Genomic DNA, 18,236 nt, shown 5'->3' on the forward strand with positions numbered 1-18,236 from the left:
TTGACTTTATTTGTTGGTTATAGTTAGTTTACCCCATGAGTGGGAAAAGTCTTTTGGATTGGGTCATATATAATAATGTTGTGCCCAGAATCCAATCTTCTTGGTAAACTTGTGTTGCCTCGCAGGCCACACAGAAGTCTCTGACATGCCACATTTGGCCCGTGGGCCGTAGTTTGGACACCTTTGGTGTAAACTCACGACAACAGTCAACTGAAGCTGTAAAATGGTGTGATACAGAAGAGACAGGGCTGTTTTATAGATAATGGCAGTCCCCAGATAAGTAAATTAATACTTCCCCTTGTTGCTGTGAATAGCATCGGTCTCACTGTCCGAAATAACTGAGGAAAAAAAATCATCAAATTATCATGAACCGTACCTCAGATGTTGACCAACAAAACAAACGAGGATGACGCATGCATGAAAAAAATAAGTACACAAGATGAGTGTATAATGCTCAGCGTGTGCGTGTGTGCCACGTGTGACCCATTTATGCGTCCCACACATGCTTTTTACCGTGAGTGCACATGGACTGTTTTTGCATTAGCGACGTATACCGTAGTTATCAGTGACTTAAAACGACCATATTCTGCTTGCTTAAGGTGTGCAACTGCGGGCCAGTTTCACACAAATGTACATGCAGTTGAGACTTCTGGTCACTTGTAAAACACAACCTAATACTAAAACATTTGAGATTTGTTGAAAAAATTGGTTTCTGTTATGTTAAAAAGTAATTTTTTTTAATAATGCATGTGCAGGTGTTAGTACATAATGGATCCATGTGTGCATGTGTACATTGTGCTTCCACCTGTGTGATGGAGGAGAACCTGTGCTTTAATGGCCATCCGCTACTCTTCACCAGGTTTTACTGCCTGGCGGGACTACTTAGAATACTTACTCTACATTTACAGCTTTTTTCCAAAGTGTCTTAAAGGCACCACAATGTTAACATTACGCATTATTTTCATAAAATGTATAATGCTTCATTTGTTTAAGGACTTGACCCCCATAGTATATGATTTACTGTAAATGCAAGAAAAGCTGAAGCAAGAGTATGATGCACCCACAGTTCAAGGCAAGTGTGGTAATGGTTAGAGTGGCAAGTGTGACCAGAGAGAGATTGGGAATTGTAAATTTCTTGTAGGAAAACCATACAGCCTGGAGGACGGGAGAGGAAGAGCGAATGTAGGGAACAGGGGAACGGCGACGAGTGGGTGGGGCCGAGCTTGCAAAAAGGAGGGAAATGGAAAGACAAATGGAGGGAGCTCCTGATCAGCATAGACAGACAGCTCCTGGTGGAGGGATGTGTTGCCATGGATACGGAATACTAAGATGAAGCTTTCTCTATAAGACAATAATCAGGCCATGCAGGGAGGAGGGACATAGCTGTGCTGTAGACACATACATACGTATACTGTACAAAAAGGTCAGGTGATTACAACAGATTTGTACGTCTTTCGTTTTAATTACACGTTGACATTTTATAGCAGAGGGGCAGGAGGAATCCCACTCCTAAAGGTAAAACCAGACTAAAAGACAGGAGGGCAACCTTGAAAGGCCGATTGGTGTGTGTGTGTGAGAATGGCAGGGGAGCATTGGTAACCCTCCAAAATGACCTAATTTGACAAGAACGTGGTTTTTGCAACACACATACTATAACTATACATCCAGAGATATTGCTATATTACTGGTAACCTTAGTCCTTGTGTATAGTGTAGAACAGTCGTTCCCAAACTTTTTTCACCAAGTAACACCTCAGAAAAAACTTGGCTCTCCAAGTACCACCATAATGACAACGATTGAATTACAGTAGTGTAGTAGGTCTAAGTAATCATTAAAACGAAGCAAAGGTTTTATTTAACTAGTATATTTGATATTGTTTAGCCACAATAACATTAGGCGCAGTTTGAACAGTAACACTGTGTTTTAATATAGGAAAATAAAACATTGCACAGTACTTTTATTAATTGATTCTTTGGCATACCACGAGATGGAGCCTGCATACCACTAGTGGTTCACGTACCACAGTTTGAGAATCACTGGTATAGAACACACACTGTGCTACTACAATTTATAGATGTATAGTAATGTAGACCAGTGAATCCTATACTTCTCAGAACTACACCCCTTCAGATATTTGACCTGAAGCCATGTACCGAGTACCCCTGTACACTTAAACATAAGTCAGTGTTTAAGCACAGAATGAAAAATATTTCTCTGAATTATTTCTCGCCTTTTTGATGTATTTAGTTTGTTATTATATGATTGATTTTTTTGGGGGGAAAAAAATCTTTATAGAAAAGTATGCCTTGTTTAATTGTCACTTAATCAATGTGCACACATTTCTTTGCACACCAACACATGCTGGCTGTATCTATTCACTTACCTAGCTTTAGTGCGTAAAATTCACTGGCTCGTATGTATTGTAGTAGCCTTTTAAAATATCCTCTGTCATGTCATTGATGTTCAGAGAAACAGTGTTGTTTAATAAAGGCATGGTCTGTATAGATTTTCTGACCATAAAAAAATCATGTGGCTTATTTTAAAATGAATCATAGTTGGTTTCTAATAATCTGCGCAGCACTAAAGGTTTCATTAAATTGTGCAACAGAACTTTTGTACCTATAAGTCGCCAAGTAAGATCAAATCCAGACGTATAGTACTGGTACAGTCAAACAAATTGCAGGCTCATAGCTCAGAAAATGCAGTCATTAGTAACGGCACCACGTAAGAAGACCAGCTCTCACTTAGCTCACAATATGAATGATATTTGTAATATCTTTATTGATTCCCATCCGAATCGTGCCTTTCATTTATTACAATTCTGAATCGATGAAAAATGTTCAAGAATCGATTTCAAATACAAATTTTTTCATTATAATTTATATATCGAATAATATATTGCGATAATCAGTTTCAATCGAGAATCGATTCATCACCCCAAGACTCAGAATTGAATTGAATTGAAAGTTGTTAGATTCACATCCCTGTTGTTTATTCATATAACTCACACAGAACAATGAACAACTTTGTGCCAGTTTCTTTTCTTCGTGTGCAGGATCAATAGGCACTCGACGCTCTTCACAAGATGAGGCGTTCAAGAGCAGGTTGTACCTCCAGGTTTATAGATGCCCATGTAATCACGCTGTTTTTAATTTTTATTTACGTACTGCCAAAAATTTGCGTACCCCACTTTAGGACCCTAGGCTGTACGAATAGTATATCTGCACATTGCCATTACACATGCAGTACATGTATTATACACTGAACAAAATATGAACGCAACACTTTTGTTTTTGCTCCCATTTTTCATGAGTTGAACTCAAAGATCGAAAACTTTTACTATATACACCAAATAGCCATTCCTTTCAAATATTGTTCACAAATCTGTCTAAATCTGTGTTAGTGAGCATTTCTTCTTTGCCAAGATAATCCATCCCAATCTTGCACAGGTGTGCCTTAGGCTGCCCAAAATAAAAGGCTACACTAAAATGTGCAGTTTTATCACACAGCACAATGCCACAGATGTCGCAATTTTCGAGGGAGCATGCAGAGCTGTTGCCCGTGAATTGAATGTTAATTTCTCTGCATAAGCCGTCTCAAAAGGCGTTTCAGAAAATTTGGCAGTACATCCAACCAGCCTCACAATTGCAGGCTATCTGTAACCACACCAGCCCAGGACCTCCACATCCAGCAGGTGCTTCTCCATGATCATCTGAGACCAGCCCCCCGAAAAGCTGCTGCAAAAATTGGTTTGCATAACCAAAGAATTTCAGCACAAACTGTGAGAAACCGTCTCAGGGAAGCTCATCTGCATGCTCGTCGTCCTCATCGGGGTCGCTAACTGACTGCAGTTCCTCGTCATGACCGACTTGAGTGGGCAAATGCTCACATTCGATGGCATCTGGCACATTGGAGAGGTGTTCTCTTTACGGGTGAATCCTGCTTTTCACTGCTCAGGGCAGATGGCAAACACAGTGTGTGGGAGAGTGGTTTGCTGATGTCAATGTTGTGAATCGAGTGGACCCTGGTGGGTGTTGGGTTGTGGTATGGGTAGGCGTATGTTATGGACAACGAGCGCAAGTGCATTTTATTGATGCCATTTTGAGTGCACAGAGATACTGTGACGAAAGGCCCATTGTTGTGCCATTAACCCGAGACCATCACCTCAGGTTGCAGCCTGACAATGCAAGCTGCATGTTGTAGCATGACGTTGCAAGGATCTGTACACAATTCCTGGAAGCGGAAACCATCCCAGTTCTTGCATGGCCAGCATGCTCACTGATGTTTGGGATGCTGTGAATCGGCGTATATGACAGTGTGTTCCAATTCCTGCCATATTCCAGCAACTTTGCACAGCCAGTGAAGAGGAGTGGACCACTTTTTCACAGGCCACAATCAATAACCTGATCAACTCTATGCGAAGGAGATGTGTTGCTATGCGTGAGGCAAATGATGGACACACAATATGCTGACTGCTTTTCTAACTCCCCAGACTCCCAATAAATCAAAACTGCACATTTCAGATTGGCCTTTCATTGTGGGCAGCCCAGCCAAAGGCACACCTGTGCAATAATCATGCTGTTTAATCAGCATTTTGATATGCCACACCTGTGAGGTGGAATTGATTATTTTGGCTGAGAGAAAATGCTCACTAACACAGATTTGTGAACAATATTTGAGGGGAATAGGTATTTTGTGTATATAGTAAAAGTTTTAGATGTTGAAGCTTAACTCATGAAAAATGGGAGCAAAAACAAAAGTGTTGTGTTTATATTTTTGTTCAGTATAGATGGATATTTTCCACAAAACTGGAATCAATAAATAGTCCAACATTTGAGGTGAACTAATACTTTGTGGTGTCTTCTTGCAGGCCGTGAGCGCCTGTCCGGCATTCTGGGTGTGAGCGTCGAGCAGACCGTCCAATTCCAAGACACCTTCCTCCAGACGTACCGAGAAATCCAGACCTTCATTCAGACAACCATCCAGCAGAGCCACAAACAGGGTGTGTCTCCAAAAATAAGCTAGTTCTCCTAAAGCAGTGGCCCCTAACCTTTTTGAGCCCACTTACAAGCTTGTTTTTGTCAAACATCTGACTGACTAAGACAAAGATGAGCTCCAAACCTCATAGTCATCTAATGCGATATAAAACAAAGACAAGCAACATATCAATAGAAAACACACTAGATGAATACTAACCATCTGCCCGTGCCTCAAGTCTATTTTCCAGAGAGATGAGGATGATGATAGTGTAGGAGTAAAATAAACAGCAGTTTGTCAATACCTGGCACACTTAGATATTTATATTGGACCTTAACTGCCAACACAGCACACCTGAGACTTGGACACACTCACACAACCACACTACTGCAGTCAAGTCTTGACACCTTGACAAATAAGTCTTCCAACTTCAGCCTAATTTAACCTATGCTCTTATTACTCGCCATCCTATCTTTCTGATTTAAAAAAAAAAAGTGTATCTTGTTTTTATGCTGCCATTCTTCCCTCAATCTACCACAGAATTCAAATTGATTAAACACCCCAGCCCCCAACCAGTCTTGTACAGTAATCTATTCTGGCTGGGATGATACCTCACATAGTATTTACTTGGGTGTTTTATCTCTACGACTAACGAGACTCTACGTGCAGGCCGCTGTCAAATTTGTTGGAAATGTTTTAGTCAGAGCATAATGAATGTACAGTACGCAGACACAATCCAAATATATCAAATAATGTACATTAAATAGCTTTTTGACAGAGCTTGTATTGGATCTCAGTAGGTTGTGCATGCTGAAATGATGTGACACCACCTTTCAGAGGAAGACAATATGCAGCAAATCATTACGGTTCAAATGACTCGTTCACTTGAGAAGGATGCCTCAATTAAAACAATATGGAGAAACACTGGAAAGGTACTACATCATGTAAAGGTCTCATAATATAAACTGCTAAAAAAAAAAAAAAAGGAGGGGAACATTAAAATAACACATCCTAGATCTGAATTAATGACATTCTTATTAAATACTTTTGTTGTTTACATAGTTGAATTTGCTGACAACAAAATCACACAAAAATGATCACTGGAAATCAAATTCATTAACCCATGGAGGTCTGGATTTGCCATCACACTCAAAATTAAAGTGAAAAAACACTACTGACTGCCTATTCCATTTGCACAACAGCATGTGAAATTGATTGTCAATCAGTGTTGCTTCCTAAGTGGACAGTTTGATTTCACAGAGGTATAATTGACTTGGAGTTTACATTGTTTTGTTTAAGTGTTCCCTTTATTTTTAAGCACCGTAGTTGAACAGTTATAGCTAAATCTGAGAGGTCCTACAAAGTGCCTTTTTCAAAATCTAGCCTTGAAGTCAGAACGTAGACGGTTAAAATATTATTTTAATAAGCCCTAATGGGAACACTGAATTTTGTGTGTTTTATTTTTTGTGTGTTCAATGCTTATTAGTTGTGTTTGACCAGAGACAGAGTATGTCTCCAAGATGCACTTTCTACATATACATTGTAAATCTGCACTTGTCCAACATACATAGATGCCCTACTGTACGTCATACAACAACATAACGTTACAGAGTGGGACAGAAGAACACAAATGTTAGCAACACTGGCATTTATTTAACAGTAGCATCTTGTTCAGTCACTGAAGTAAAACCAAATAAACTTACAGCTCCTGTGTATGTAGCTGACTGCTGGATAGCTGGCACAGCTCCAGGTTGCATTTCAAGATGTGTAGCAAAGCCTACCTTTTTCTTTCAACCAAGTGATAGGGTTTAAGGACACATAATTTTTCATAACATCAAATTGCTGGGTTGCACGTGACGTTACATCTGGAGGCCATATACTCGGGCTCAAGCATAAGGTCAAACATAGCATAATCCCTAGTAAGCAGTTTAAAAGCAGAGTATACATTCTGCATACATGCACTTGCCTGTGGAAAATGTCCCAATAGGATATTTGTAAAAATGTATTATAGTGGCTAAGATGATCCATTATTAAGCTGAAAATATTTTTAAAAACACAAGAAGTTCTTTAAACCTGTCACTCTTGTCAAGTGGAACTCAGTCAACGACACGATCAAATTTGCCGTGACCACTTTGTCATTATCTGTATAAACTGTAAAAGCCTGTTTATCATTTAATTGCTTTTCTTATTCTCCATCTACTTGTATATACAGTATATGTTTTATTTAGGAGACTTCCGTGTATGGAAGAAATGTGTGCATTGTGTAGCGTATATGCTGCAATGTTTAGCATTAAAAAAAACATGTTAATATAAACTAGATTAACAAATCTCACATAGGCTGCATATTCCATAGCAACAACATACTGTATCTTGATATAGCTAAACATTGATGAAAACCAAACATTGCTAGACAACAGGGAAGTATCTTAATCTAGCTAAACATTGAGACAAAACATTAACTGCACACCATTAACAAACTATATAGCACCGATCCCAAAGCGGTGACGGCACTTGTTAACCTCCATCAACTACATTACCAATGCACAAATAAATCCAACATTGTCTTTCATGGCTAAATACTTAATTCTTGAACTATAGAGTTGTAAAGAAGTGTACTTCTACTCCCTTTTATGATGTGTGTGCGGATCACATTCCTATATTTGTTTATGATATCTGGCTTGTGTTTTCGCCATTAAACCTTTAAAATATGCTCAGATTTGCTCTGCTTAAGGTAAATAAACAGCCGCCATATTTAATGTTTGTCTGCCATCTGAGAGGACGTCATGTGGTGGCAACCTAGTAATTGTAAGGAACCTTTATAGACGCCTTTGTAGAGATGCCTGCTGTTTTACAAAGTGGTGAGTGCACGCACAGTAGAAAACAAGGTGTATTTATTCACACACATCTGTACATACATTAAATACACACAGCATCACACACTCTTAGCAAGCACATTCCAGCATGATTTACAGTCATGTATACACGATATGTGCATTTGTGTTATGCACTGGGGCCCAGTGCAAAGGTCATGATTGCGGTGAAAAGGTTGCATGCAAGTGTCACGGGTCAGTGGAGGTCTTTTGTGTTTGTTTCTTTCTATCTGTTGAGAGCTCATTTCCTACGTGTTTGGGCCATTCAGGTTCTATGCTCTGGTTGACTTTCCTCACAGTAAGGGATACTGGAGGGATTTAGCTGCAAAGCCATGCCCATTGTCCAGCCATTGGAATGTACTGCTCTGCTGTGTGTGTGTACAAATTGCTGCATACCTGCATGTAATAATGGGATTTTGTGTTATCAGAGTGTCACCTCAAATTTTCTGATGATAGTAGAGTACACTAAATGATTGAAGCTGTATTAAAGATGAGGCCTGTGCAGACAAAAAACAATTGTATGTGCTTTAGGTTATGTGTGTTCCATCATGGGTCGTCGGCGCATTCTGCATAATATCAACTCTCCAGACAGGGCGATTCGCATGCAGTCGGAGAGGCAGGCAGTCAACTTTATGATCCAAGGTGGGAACATTTACTGTATCAGCAATCTAAACAAAAAACAAAGTCAAAAAAGGTCAATTTTTGGCATCGCTGGACACCACCACCTCTGCCCGCTAACCTTTTTGTGACCTGTGAGCAGGATCTGCAGCTGACCTCTGTAAGATGGCCATGATCCGAGTTTTTAACCTGGTCTGCTCCTCCAGTTCACTCTCTGCGAGGTACTTCAAGTCATCTACTTTATAAACAGAATATGTTCTTATCCATTGAAGAAATAGCCAGAATACATAAGTGGTATTCCCCCGCTTACCATCCAACTGAATGTATAGACTCGTGAAATATTCCCCACTGACTGCCACTGCTGCATGCACATGTTCTGACACAATACATGGCAGAGAAAATACATAATGTTGTGAATGTGTTTGTAAATGTAGGCTCATAGCCCAGCTCCACGATGAGCTGCTATGGGAAGTGGAGGAGTCGCACGTGCAAGAGTTTGCAGGTAACGCTGATTGCATTGGGATTGCTCCCATATTATAGAGTTTTCAAGAATTTTAAATAAGTCTCAGAGGTACCACAATAGTACATTCAAATGTTGTCCAAAATGTAGCCTCGATGGTAGAATTTAGACAGTTTAGAAGTGCTTTTAGTAAGACCGACTAGAAACCCACTGTTTGGTGTGCATGTATTGTGTGTGTCTCCAAGAATCACTATTGTACGCAATGGAATGGATGCTATACATCAAAGAGTATAACAATGTAATGTAGCATAGCTACAGTGCATCTGGAAAATATTCACAGTGCTTCACTTTTTCCACATGTTTTTCTGTTACAGCCTTATTCCAAAATGGAATACATAAGTATTCGCAGCATTTGCCCAGTACTTTGTTGATGCACCTTTGGAAGCAATTAGAGCTTTGAGTCTTTTTGAATACGATGCAACAAGCTAAGCACACCTTTAGGCAGTTTCAACCATTCATCTTTGCAGCACCTCTCAAGCTCCATCAGGTTGGATGGGAAGCGTTGGTTTTCATCCAGGATGTCTCTGTACATTGCTGCATTCATCTTAGTCTAGTCAGGGAGGTAACCAAGAACCTGGTGGTCACTCTGTCAGCGCTACAGCATTCCTCTGTGGAGAGAAGAGAACCTTCCAGAAGGACAACCATCTCAGCAGCAATCCACCAATCAGGCTTGTGTGGTAGAGTGGCCAGACGGAAGCCATTTCTTAGTAAAAAGTTTGCCAAAATGCGCCTGAAAGACTCTCAGACCATGAGAAACAAAATTATCAGGTCTAAAGAGAAAAAGATTGAACTTTTTGGCGTGAATGCCAGGCATCATGTTTGGAGGAGACCAGGTACCACTCATCACCAGGCCAATACCATCCCTACAGTGAAATATGGTGGTGGCAGCATCATGCTGTGGGGATGTTCTTCAGCGGCAGGAACTGGGGGACTCGTCAGGATAGAGGGAAAGATGAATGCAGCAATGCACAAAGACATCCCGGATGAAAACCAACGCTTCCCATCCAACCTGATGGAGCTTGAGAGGTCCTGAAAGAGGAATGGTCGAAACTACCCAAAGATAGGTGTGCCAAAGTATTCAAAGAGACTTGAGGCTGTAATTTCTGCCAAAGGTACATCAACAAAGTATTGAGCAAAAGCTGCAAATAATTATTTTTATGTGATTTTTGTTGTTTATTTCTAATAAATTTGCAAAATAAAAATAAAAAAGCCAATATGGGGTCATTTCTGTAGAATTTTTGGGACAATATTCCATTTTGGAATGAGGCTGTAACATAAAAATGATCAAATTTACAGCTTCTATGTTTGTACCTGACTGACTGATAGTTGGCGGAACTGCAGTTTAAGATGTGTAGCGAAGCCTGCATTCTCCCCCTTTTTTTAGTATAGAAAACTGGGGGGGCAGGTCTGACGCGTTGTTATGAGGGTAGAAGTCACATTACTATTTTAACATCATGAAAAAGTCACGTCTGCATACTAAGAGGCTTTACAATTCAAAGTGCTTGTTCATGTGTGTGTCCAGCTCTGGTGAAGCGCACTATGGAGGGTCTTCGGCACATAGACCATACAGATGTCCATCTCAAAGTGAGTGCAGAGAACACATATGGATTGGGTTGCGGTATTTCAACTTATTTATGTGATCTCTCCAGGTTCCCCTTAAGGTGGCAGTCTCCAGTGGCAAGTCCTGGGGTTCCATGTCTGAGCTTTACATCCCTTCTTTCTCCTAATGCCCTCTTAACATTTACAGTATCTATCTCCTCCGCCCCTCTCACTCTGTTTTCTTCATCATTCAGCAACTTCTTAGAATCACTCTGCCTGTGTGTCTCGCCTCATTCGTCCTGCATCCACATTGCCATGGAAACACAGCAGCTGCGGCTCCTTCCCGCTCCCAGTCTTTTTTCACTCCGTTCGTATCCGAGGGCAACGGCATCAGCTATAGACTAGATTGCACCAGTTCTTTCTTTTTTTTCTTTTCCTCCTCCATTTCCACTCTTTCTTGTTGAGACTGTTGCTCTCGCTTTGTTGCTCAGGTGACTATACATGTTTAAAAGAGTGATATTTGAATTATTTACTGTTGTACGCTTAATAAAGCATGCTGGTTGTCACTTTCAGTATACTACGTCGACTCTTCTATTCCACCTCCTCCCCCACACTGCACTCTAGTCTTGAGCCCCCTTTGTCTTGATTCAAGTCCCTCACACACACATTCCACAAATCGCCGTACACAAGCTCACACACATTTCACAAACACACACACACCCACGCTTTTTTATCCACCATGAATGCTCTCACACAGGCTTGCAGGCACACTGACCAAATTTCCTTATCCGAGGCGCTCTTTGATATTGTCAATTCAGACCCATTATGCCAATGCAAAGCCACGGGCTGTTTTATTTCAAATGTTGCCTACTGTTGTTGTAAAACTACTTTCCACCAGTTCCAGGCTTGCCGTGTGCGACCATGCTGATGCACTGGACAGTGTTATGGAAATCTGGCCCTCTATTCTCTCATTGTTCTGTTGGTTTAAGGGTGCACTTCCTTTTCCCTTTATCCCGCACACCACCCCCACGCCAACTCCCTCTGCTGAGGGGAGCGTGAGACTGGTATGTCCAAGTTCTGAAGCCGATCTCTTTGCATTTATTGTCAAGTCTGTCGACAGGTAAAACAAACACTGCAACCCTGTTGTTGAAATTCCTTACTAATGAATGCAACTTCACCTCATTGACATGCAATTTCTTATAACGGGATGGATTGCATGTTAACATTAAGGACATTTAATGACCTTTTTGTCACTATGGAAGGCAGACTAGTCCAGTTGGCAAGGGAAACCGTGTGAGCTTCCCCACAGCTGCCATGGCAACCTCAGATGTGAGTACCATCCCACCACATTTATAATGATGCTAAGAAATAACTTTGCTACTGCAACATGTAAAAGCTCAATGCATGGTCATTTTTTATTGATACATTATATATACATCCACGTTCATCATAATGCAGGGAATTCCATCTTTAAATCTATACAGTGTTCAGTTGTCATTGTAAAAAAAAGAAGGGCTCATAATCCCATAGTGTCATTCCCAGTGTGATGGTACGGCATTAAGGGAACTGATTCAATGCAGCCACTGAGGTTAAAGCAGAGTGGCTTAACCAGCAACAAATTCCCTGACATGTTACTTGACCCCCTCACCACTCCCATCCCATCTTTTTATATGAACTGTGCTTTGTATTTTGGGCTCTCATCCCTTTTGCACAAACCCTATTAGTCAGTGGGACCTCAAGTGCAACTAACTTCCTACTTTCAGTCGCAATGGGCCTCTTTTTTCCTCAAATTCCACACCATTCCATAAGTGCGCCACCTCCCCCTACATCTCGCCTATGCCCCAATTACAAAGTTCCCTCAGTTGCAATTTAAAAGTCTAGCCTTCCACCCATCAGCTAGTTCCTCTGTCCATTCCCCCGTCATGGCCATGTATTTGACCTGGCCGCCTCCTAACAGTGTGGCTGCAGATCAGTTCCCCGCCGTGCTGTGCTGTGTTTCCTGGCAACAAGACAGCAGTCATGACAGGACAGAGAGAGCCTCATGGCATCGCAGCATCTCGCTAGTTTGACTTTCATGGCTGGTGTGGGAAGGAAGCGAGCAGTGTTGCTTTTTGACTGTGCTAAGCTCACTTTGACATCTCCAGAGTTCAAGCAGACAAGGAAGGGGGAGGGCGTGGAGCCCTGGGTCAAGATGGTGTGCAGCTCGGCCCCTGAAAGTGGCCGGAAGTCATTACTATGGGATCAATTTGAGGTAAAACAGATGAAGACACCTGCATTACTGGATAATTAGTGCCCTAGATAAATTTAAAATATAATTTTATTTTACATTTACAGCTTCTGTTATAAAGTGGGTAAAAACCAGCCCTCGGACGCTATTTACAAAACAATGTACAACTTTACAGTTACTAACTTACAGATTCAAAACACGACTTTGAATCTTACTCGTAAGAAAAGTCAACAAAGTTAAGAGTTGAATTTTTTTGGTTGATTTCTCCCCCGAATAGTAGTGGTTCAACAAAAACCTTCGTAACATGACTTTACACTTTCGGGGTGCAGTGACACAATCTTTTCCCTGTCTGCTTGGACAACCATCATCAACAAATCCACCTTTTCTTTTTGACATCTGTACAAATATGCAGAGGTACATTTGTGTATACTCCAACAGAAAAGTAAAAAAAGGAAAATACAAAAGAGAATTCAATCCAAACACCCCTTAAGACTCAATCGTGAGTGGTAATATATATGAGATATAACATCATTGCAGCATTTCACATTTATGATCGAATCTGTCAGTCGTTTGTAGTTTGCCTACTTCGTCATATTTATTGCTTGACTGAATGGCACGTGGACACAATTCTTTCCTCAAAAATAATAGAAAATACAACCGTTTTGAACACAAAATGGCAACACAAAGAATAATAAAGTTACTGTCACATTTAGCATTGGATTTCCACCCCCTAAAAATAGCTGTTGGTCAGTATGAATTAAAGATGGTGCAATGACTGTGTCCTGCATGGGTGCTGATGACAGAAACGGTATCCATATTCCTCACAGCAAACAAAAGGCCAAATCAAAAGGACCTGTGTTTTAAGTCAAGACACAGTTGTGCTACAAGTGCTGAAGTGTTCTTGGCACCTGTGGCCTCAGTCCAGAGTGAGTCCGTTTTTGTATGAGCCGCAGTGAAGCAGCATCCTCACCAGAGGTGGAGGGAGAGAGAGAGAGAGAGAGAGAGGAGTCCATGTCATCCTTGTTGCAGCATATCCAGCCCCCACCTCCCACCCCCAACCGCTAATGTGCCACATTCCTCCCCGGGATCCTCGCCATCTTTAGACGTTGGAACATTTCCACATGGCAGCCTTCTTCTTAAGACACCACTGACGCAAATTACCAGCGCATTAATAGCGCATATTTACAATCATACATGATCTCTAACATCTAATGTTGTATGTTAATAACTACTTAACTTACTTTTACTCTGTGCCCCCTTAAAGTAAATTCATGCTTTTTAGGGGACATTGCCTTTCACAACCTGCAGCATCTGTACATTTGTGCACTTTTATGTTAACATACTGACCTTGTAATAATTTCTTTCTTAAAGTGGTTTTGGTCACTGTTGAGGATTTCCTCATTTTAAACAAAGCAGTTTGTGCAGTATAGTGGATTGTAGAGCACGTAAATGATGCTTCTCCATCAGGGGAGGGCTCTCGATGCAGCCCACCTTTCAAAGCAATTGGAAAGCACCCGCGCACTCAAGCAAACCTCATGACAGAAGTGAGATTGTATATCAACAGAACCTTTTCTACACATTACTACGAACCGGCTCCCAGGGGCGTAGGTCTTGACATGGCATTCCTGTCGAGTAGTGAATAGACATAGACAAAAATTGTAGTGCACTTTACAGTTGAAAAATCACCCTTAAGCTACTTGAGGCTGTCCAGTTTGCGTGTTATTTGAACCCCTGTGTTTGATTTCAGTGCATAAAGAATTCTAAATTATGTGTTCAGAATTAATGTACTCTCATTTGTAAATGTAATCATGCAAGAACTGAGATAGGCAATAGCGCAAATGGCTCACCGTCGTCTTTACAATCTACCTCTGCGAAGGCTGCCTCTTGTTCTAGACATTCATACTGTGTAATGATGCTCAGTGTTACGTGAGATAAAGTGTACTCTGTACAATTTTGGTATGACATTCTAATCTGGAAAGCCTCAGGCACATTTCAAAATTGGATGCTTTTCCCTTGACAAAGCTGAATCCCAACGTCTCTGTCATGTTTGTTGATGCTCCTCGTGCATTTTGCTTTGTACAACATTATGGAGTTTTAAAGAAAGGATGCTCACTCACAAAAGTCAGAGCCCGTAGCGAGTATATGTGTTTGTATTTAGTATATATTTTGACATATAGCTGGAGGTTCATTTTGGGGCGTTAGGTGCTGTGGCTTGTGTAAGTCTAAACATGCGAGTGTCCATGCAACCCACCCCACTTCGCCTCATTTAGAAACACTGTTTCAGCATGATAGTCACAAAATGGCTACCGGCAACAGAATGTCACGATCCTGCAGTAAACCTTTCACCATTAGCCGACTGCTACGATTACTCTCTAGTAATTGGTAGCCTCTTGAAAGATTTACAAGCTCTGGCTGTGTATAGACCATTTGGCACCCTTTACCATGTTTTGAAAACATTTTTCATGCAAATGTTTCACGTTGTTATTATTGAAAATCTAAAAAAAGTAACAATACTTTTTCTTCACATACCGTACATATATATTTATATATAGCATATATAAATATATATTAATTGATTTTCTCCCCGCCACAGGGTAGGCGCTGCACACACTGGGTACTTAGGCATGCCACATTGCATTGCTTTTTGCATTCCGCAGTTGCTTGGCAGGCGGGCAAGATGTCATCCAGGCAGCGTTGCTTTTGGTGAGTGTGCACACACTCACACACTCATACATCCAGTCAAAAGTCCGACCTGGAGGCAGCAGAACATCAAACTGCCCAGATAGCATCTGAGGGTTTGAGTAAAGTTCTAGGGGCCCCAGTAAGCTTTCATAATAAAAGCAGTGCAGCAAGGCGTTGTATCTCATGCAGAGATGGTGGGAAATGGGTGGGGTCAAGGTCAAAGGTTAGTGGTTATGGGGGTGTAGGGTCTCGGCCCAGGGTTGCAGACAGTTTTGTGAACGGGAGAAAGGGAGATGTCGTTTTTATATTTGTATGCATTTGATAGTTGACTCATTTTAGGTTATATAATGAACACTGCTGGCTTTATTGTGCTGAATTTGTATAAATATTGCTCGTTGTCATGTCTCTACTATCCCATATCAGTGTGGTTTAAAAACCTCTGTTGCTTTATCTGGCAGATAATTGCATATTGCAACATATAGTTAAAGTGTTTGTAAGTACTGTAAATAATGCTGTCCAGTAATACTATTGTTATTATTATATTATTTGAATAAATGTTGAATTGTGTATTAGGGCAGCTCAAGAGACCAGAACCAAAATGGTGAGAGAGATGAAAGATGCACCCACTGTGCTCATCCTTCTATCTGTCTTCCTCACCATGGTGGTCACACTCTTTGCTGTGCTTTAATACGGCGTCGAAAGCCAAATGATGTGATATGTGTGGACCAAGTACACACACCATACATATTCAGGGAGGCCACGTCCCCCCACCCCTCACCCCTTTTCCTCTCTTAGCTGAGTCTAAACCTGCCTGATGCATCTTGCAGCGGACCAATCAGGGAAGGGCGTGTTGTGCGTGTGGGGGGGATTCACTCGGGAATAGTGAAGAATGAGGGTATTGATCATGTGATGTCCACAACTAATGCTGATTTTTCTCGGATGGAAGTAAGGAAAAGGTAGTAAGGATGCCAAAACAGATTGATAATAATGAAAATGGAGGAAAACAAAAAGGAATGTCAAACAATACTATAAAGACAACATAAGTATTGTCGATGTTAGTGACTGTAAAATTGAAAACGTATGTAATTATGCCTAAGAGAAATAAATAAAAGCTGTCAGAAGAGAGGAGGGGCTCTCAGATGTAGGATGGGAGGGGGTCGTCGCTCCCTCTCTCTGTCCCTTTCTTCCTCCATCTCTCCCTTTCACCTCTCACTCCTCACGGAGCTGCAAGCGGTACCGGCTGTATCGGATCTGGAAGAAGAGCCTCTCCAGTGCCGAGCGGCTCATACCAGGAAGCCTGTAGTCATCGCTCTGGCCTGTTCGGCGGAAGCCGAGTGACTCGTACAGCTTATGGGCGGCCATCTTAACGGCTGTGGTGCCCAGTACCACGGAGCCGTAGTTGTTGCGCACCGCAAACTCCAGAACACGTCTACCCAGGGCCTTGGCGATGCCTTTGCCGCGGTAGCGAGAATCCACGGACATGCGTCGCAGCTCCACCGCGTTGTCATCCTCACGGCCTTGTGCCGCCACGATGCCCACAACGCATCCGTCCAGCACTGCTACCCAGAAACAAGAGCCTGAGGAGGGATGAGACACACTGAGTTAGTTTATTACGGCCACAGACTGTCAGTTACTTGCAGGGAGTGTATCAGTACACTACAAAGACGCTTAGCGTAAAATGTGTTTGTTATAGTAAACACAGCAAGAGACTGTACTCCATCAAGCATGCACTGGTGAAACAGAGTGCTGACATGCCAAATTAGTTCATGTCAGATACAAATATTAGCAGACAACATTCCACCACCTAAAAAAAAGCTGCTTTCAAAGTCAAACCAACATGGTACTTGAGTGCATGCTGCGTTCAGCTGCACAAACTATGTAATATTTTAAGGAAAAAGACCCTTCCTAACCTTCCCAATTTTTATTGTGTGAGATGTATTCATATCCAGCAAGTGGTTACATGGTATTATGCTCAAACGCATTGTGTCGGGAACTGAGCAAATGATTCCATGAGTCCATGAATGGCAGATTGCAAAAACAAATTGCTAATGATCTTTGAATCCTTATTTTGATCAATTTTCCTCCTTGCTGGCGCATTGCATGGTTCAGTTGTGGGGGAAATGCATGGATCTTAAAAGTTCCCTATTGTGCGAATGGAACTACTCAATGATGTGGCAATATGTGTCTCTCGAGCCTGAGAGACACAAACATGATACAAATCTATCACCTCACTTAGTAGAGGTTACTTCACTTCTGAGATAGGTACTCAAACTATGACCTCTCATGACATCATGAAGGAAAAATATATTTCCTCTGTTGAGTATGCCGTTAACACTTAATTGAAGGCATATTTGTAAACAGACTTAACCACACATTTTTCTTTATACATAGTGCACAATATGTATTATTGTTTATTACTTATTTTTAGTTTTATTCTTATGTTTTTCTTTACATACTTTCCTCATTGTGGGATAAATAAACTATCCTATCCTATTTCATAAAATACAGCTGGTCCGTCAGTCGGCTCCAGACGTGGGAGCTGTATGTTATTTAATTTAGTTTTTCCTCAGCAAATAGGCTAACCTGGCATGATGTTACTGGTAAAATGTGAATGTAATGTTTGCACTGTAGCTCACAGAGCTATGCTAGTGTTGCTGACATTTGTATCCTCCTGTCCCACTCCTAACAGGGGAACTGCTCTTTTTTGGATTTTTGCCTACCGTTCACAGTCATTATGAAAGACATGACGACGGATGGATTTTTTAATGCATTCTAAATATTAAATACATTTGATCAAGGTCCG

The 18,236-nt window shown here is 41.3% G+C and overlaps 2 protein-coding genes across 7 annotated transcripts in view; one reads left to right on the top strand and one right to left on the bottom strand.

Moving 5' to 3' along the window:
• The window catches only part of poln (polymerase (DNA directed) nu), a 70,370-nt gene extending 59,278 nt beyond the window's left edge, over positions 1–11,092 (top strand). For all 6 annotated transcript variants that reach the window (XM_062066001.1, XM_062066005.1, XM_062066002.1 and 3 more), the window contains exons 22-27: positions 4,871–5,002; positions 8,379–8,489; positions 8,608–8,686; positions 8,900–8,967; positions 10,508–10,569; positions 10,635–11,092. In XM_062066001.1, the coding sequence (XP_061921985.1) occupies positions 4,871–5,002; positions 8,379–8,489; positions 8,608–8,686; positions 8,900–8,967; positions 10,508–10,569; positions 10,635–10,712 (530 nt within the window). In that variant the 3' untranslated portion in view covers positions 10,713–11,092. The remainder of the gene's footprint in view (positions 1–4,870; positions 5,003–8,378; positions 8,490–8,607; positions 8,687–8,899; positions 8,968–10,507; positions 10,570–10,634) is intronic.
• An 822-nt stretch (positions 11,093–11,914) lies between these two features.
• nat8l (N-acetyltransferase 8-like) overlaps positions 11,915–18,236 on the bottom strand; it is a 29,912-nt gene continuing 23,590 nt past the window's right edge. The window contains exon 3 of the mRNA XM_062066009.1: positions 11,915–17,010. Within this exon, the coding sequence (XP_061921993.1) occupies positions 16,643–17,010 (368 nt within the window). The 3' untranslated portion in view covers positions 11,915–16,642. The remainder of the gene's footprint in view (positions 17,011–18,236) is intronic.

This window comes from Entelurus aequoreus, linkage group LG12 (assembly GCF_033978785.1).
Source record: "Entelurus aequoreus isolate RoL-2023_Sb linkage group LG12, RoL_Eaeq_v1.1, whole genome shotgun sequence".
Lineage (NCBI taxonomy): Eukaryota > Metazoa > Chordata > Actinopteri > Syngnathiformes > Syngnathidae > Entelurus > Entelurus aequoreus.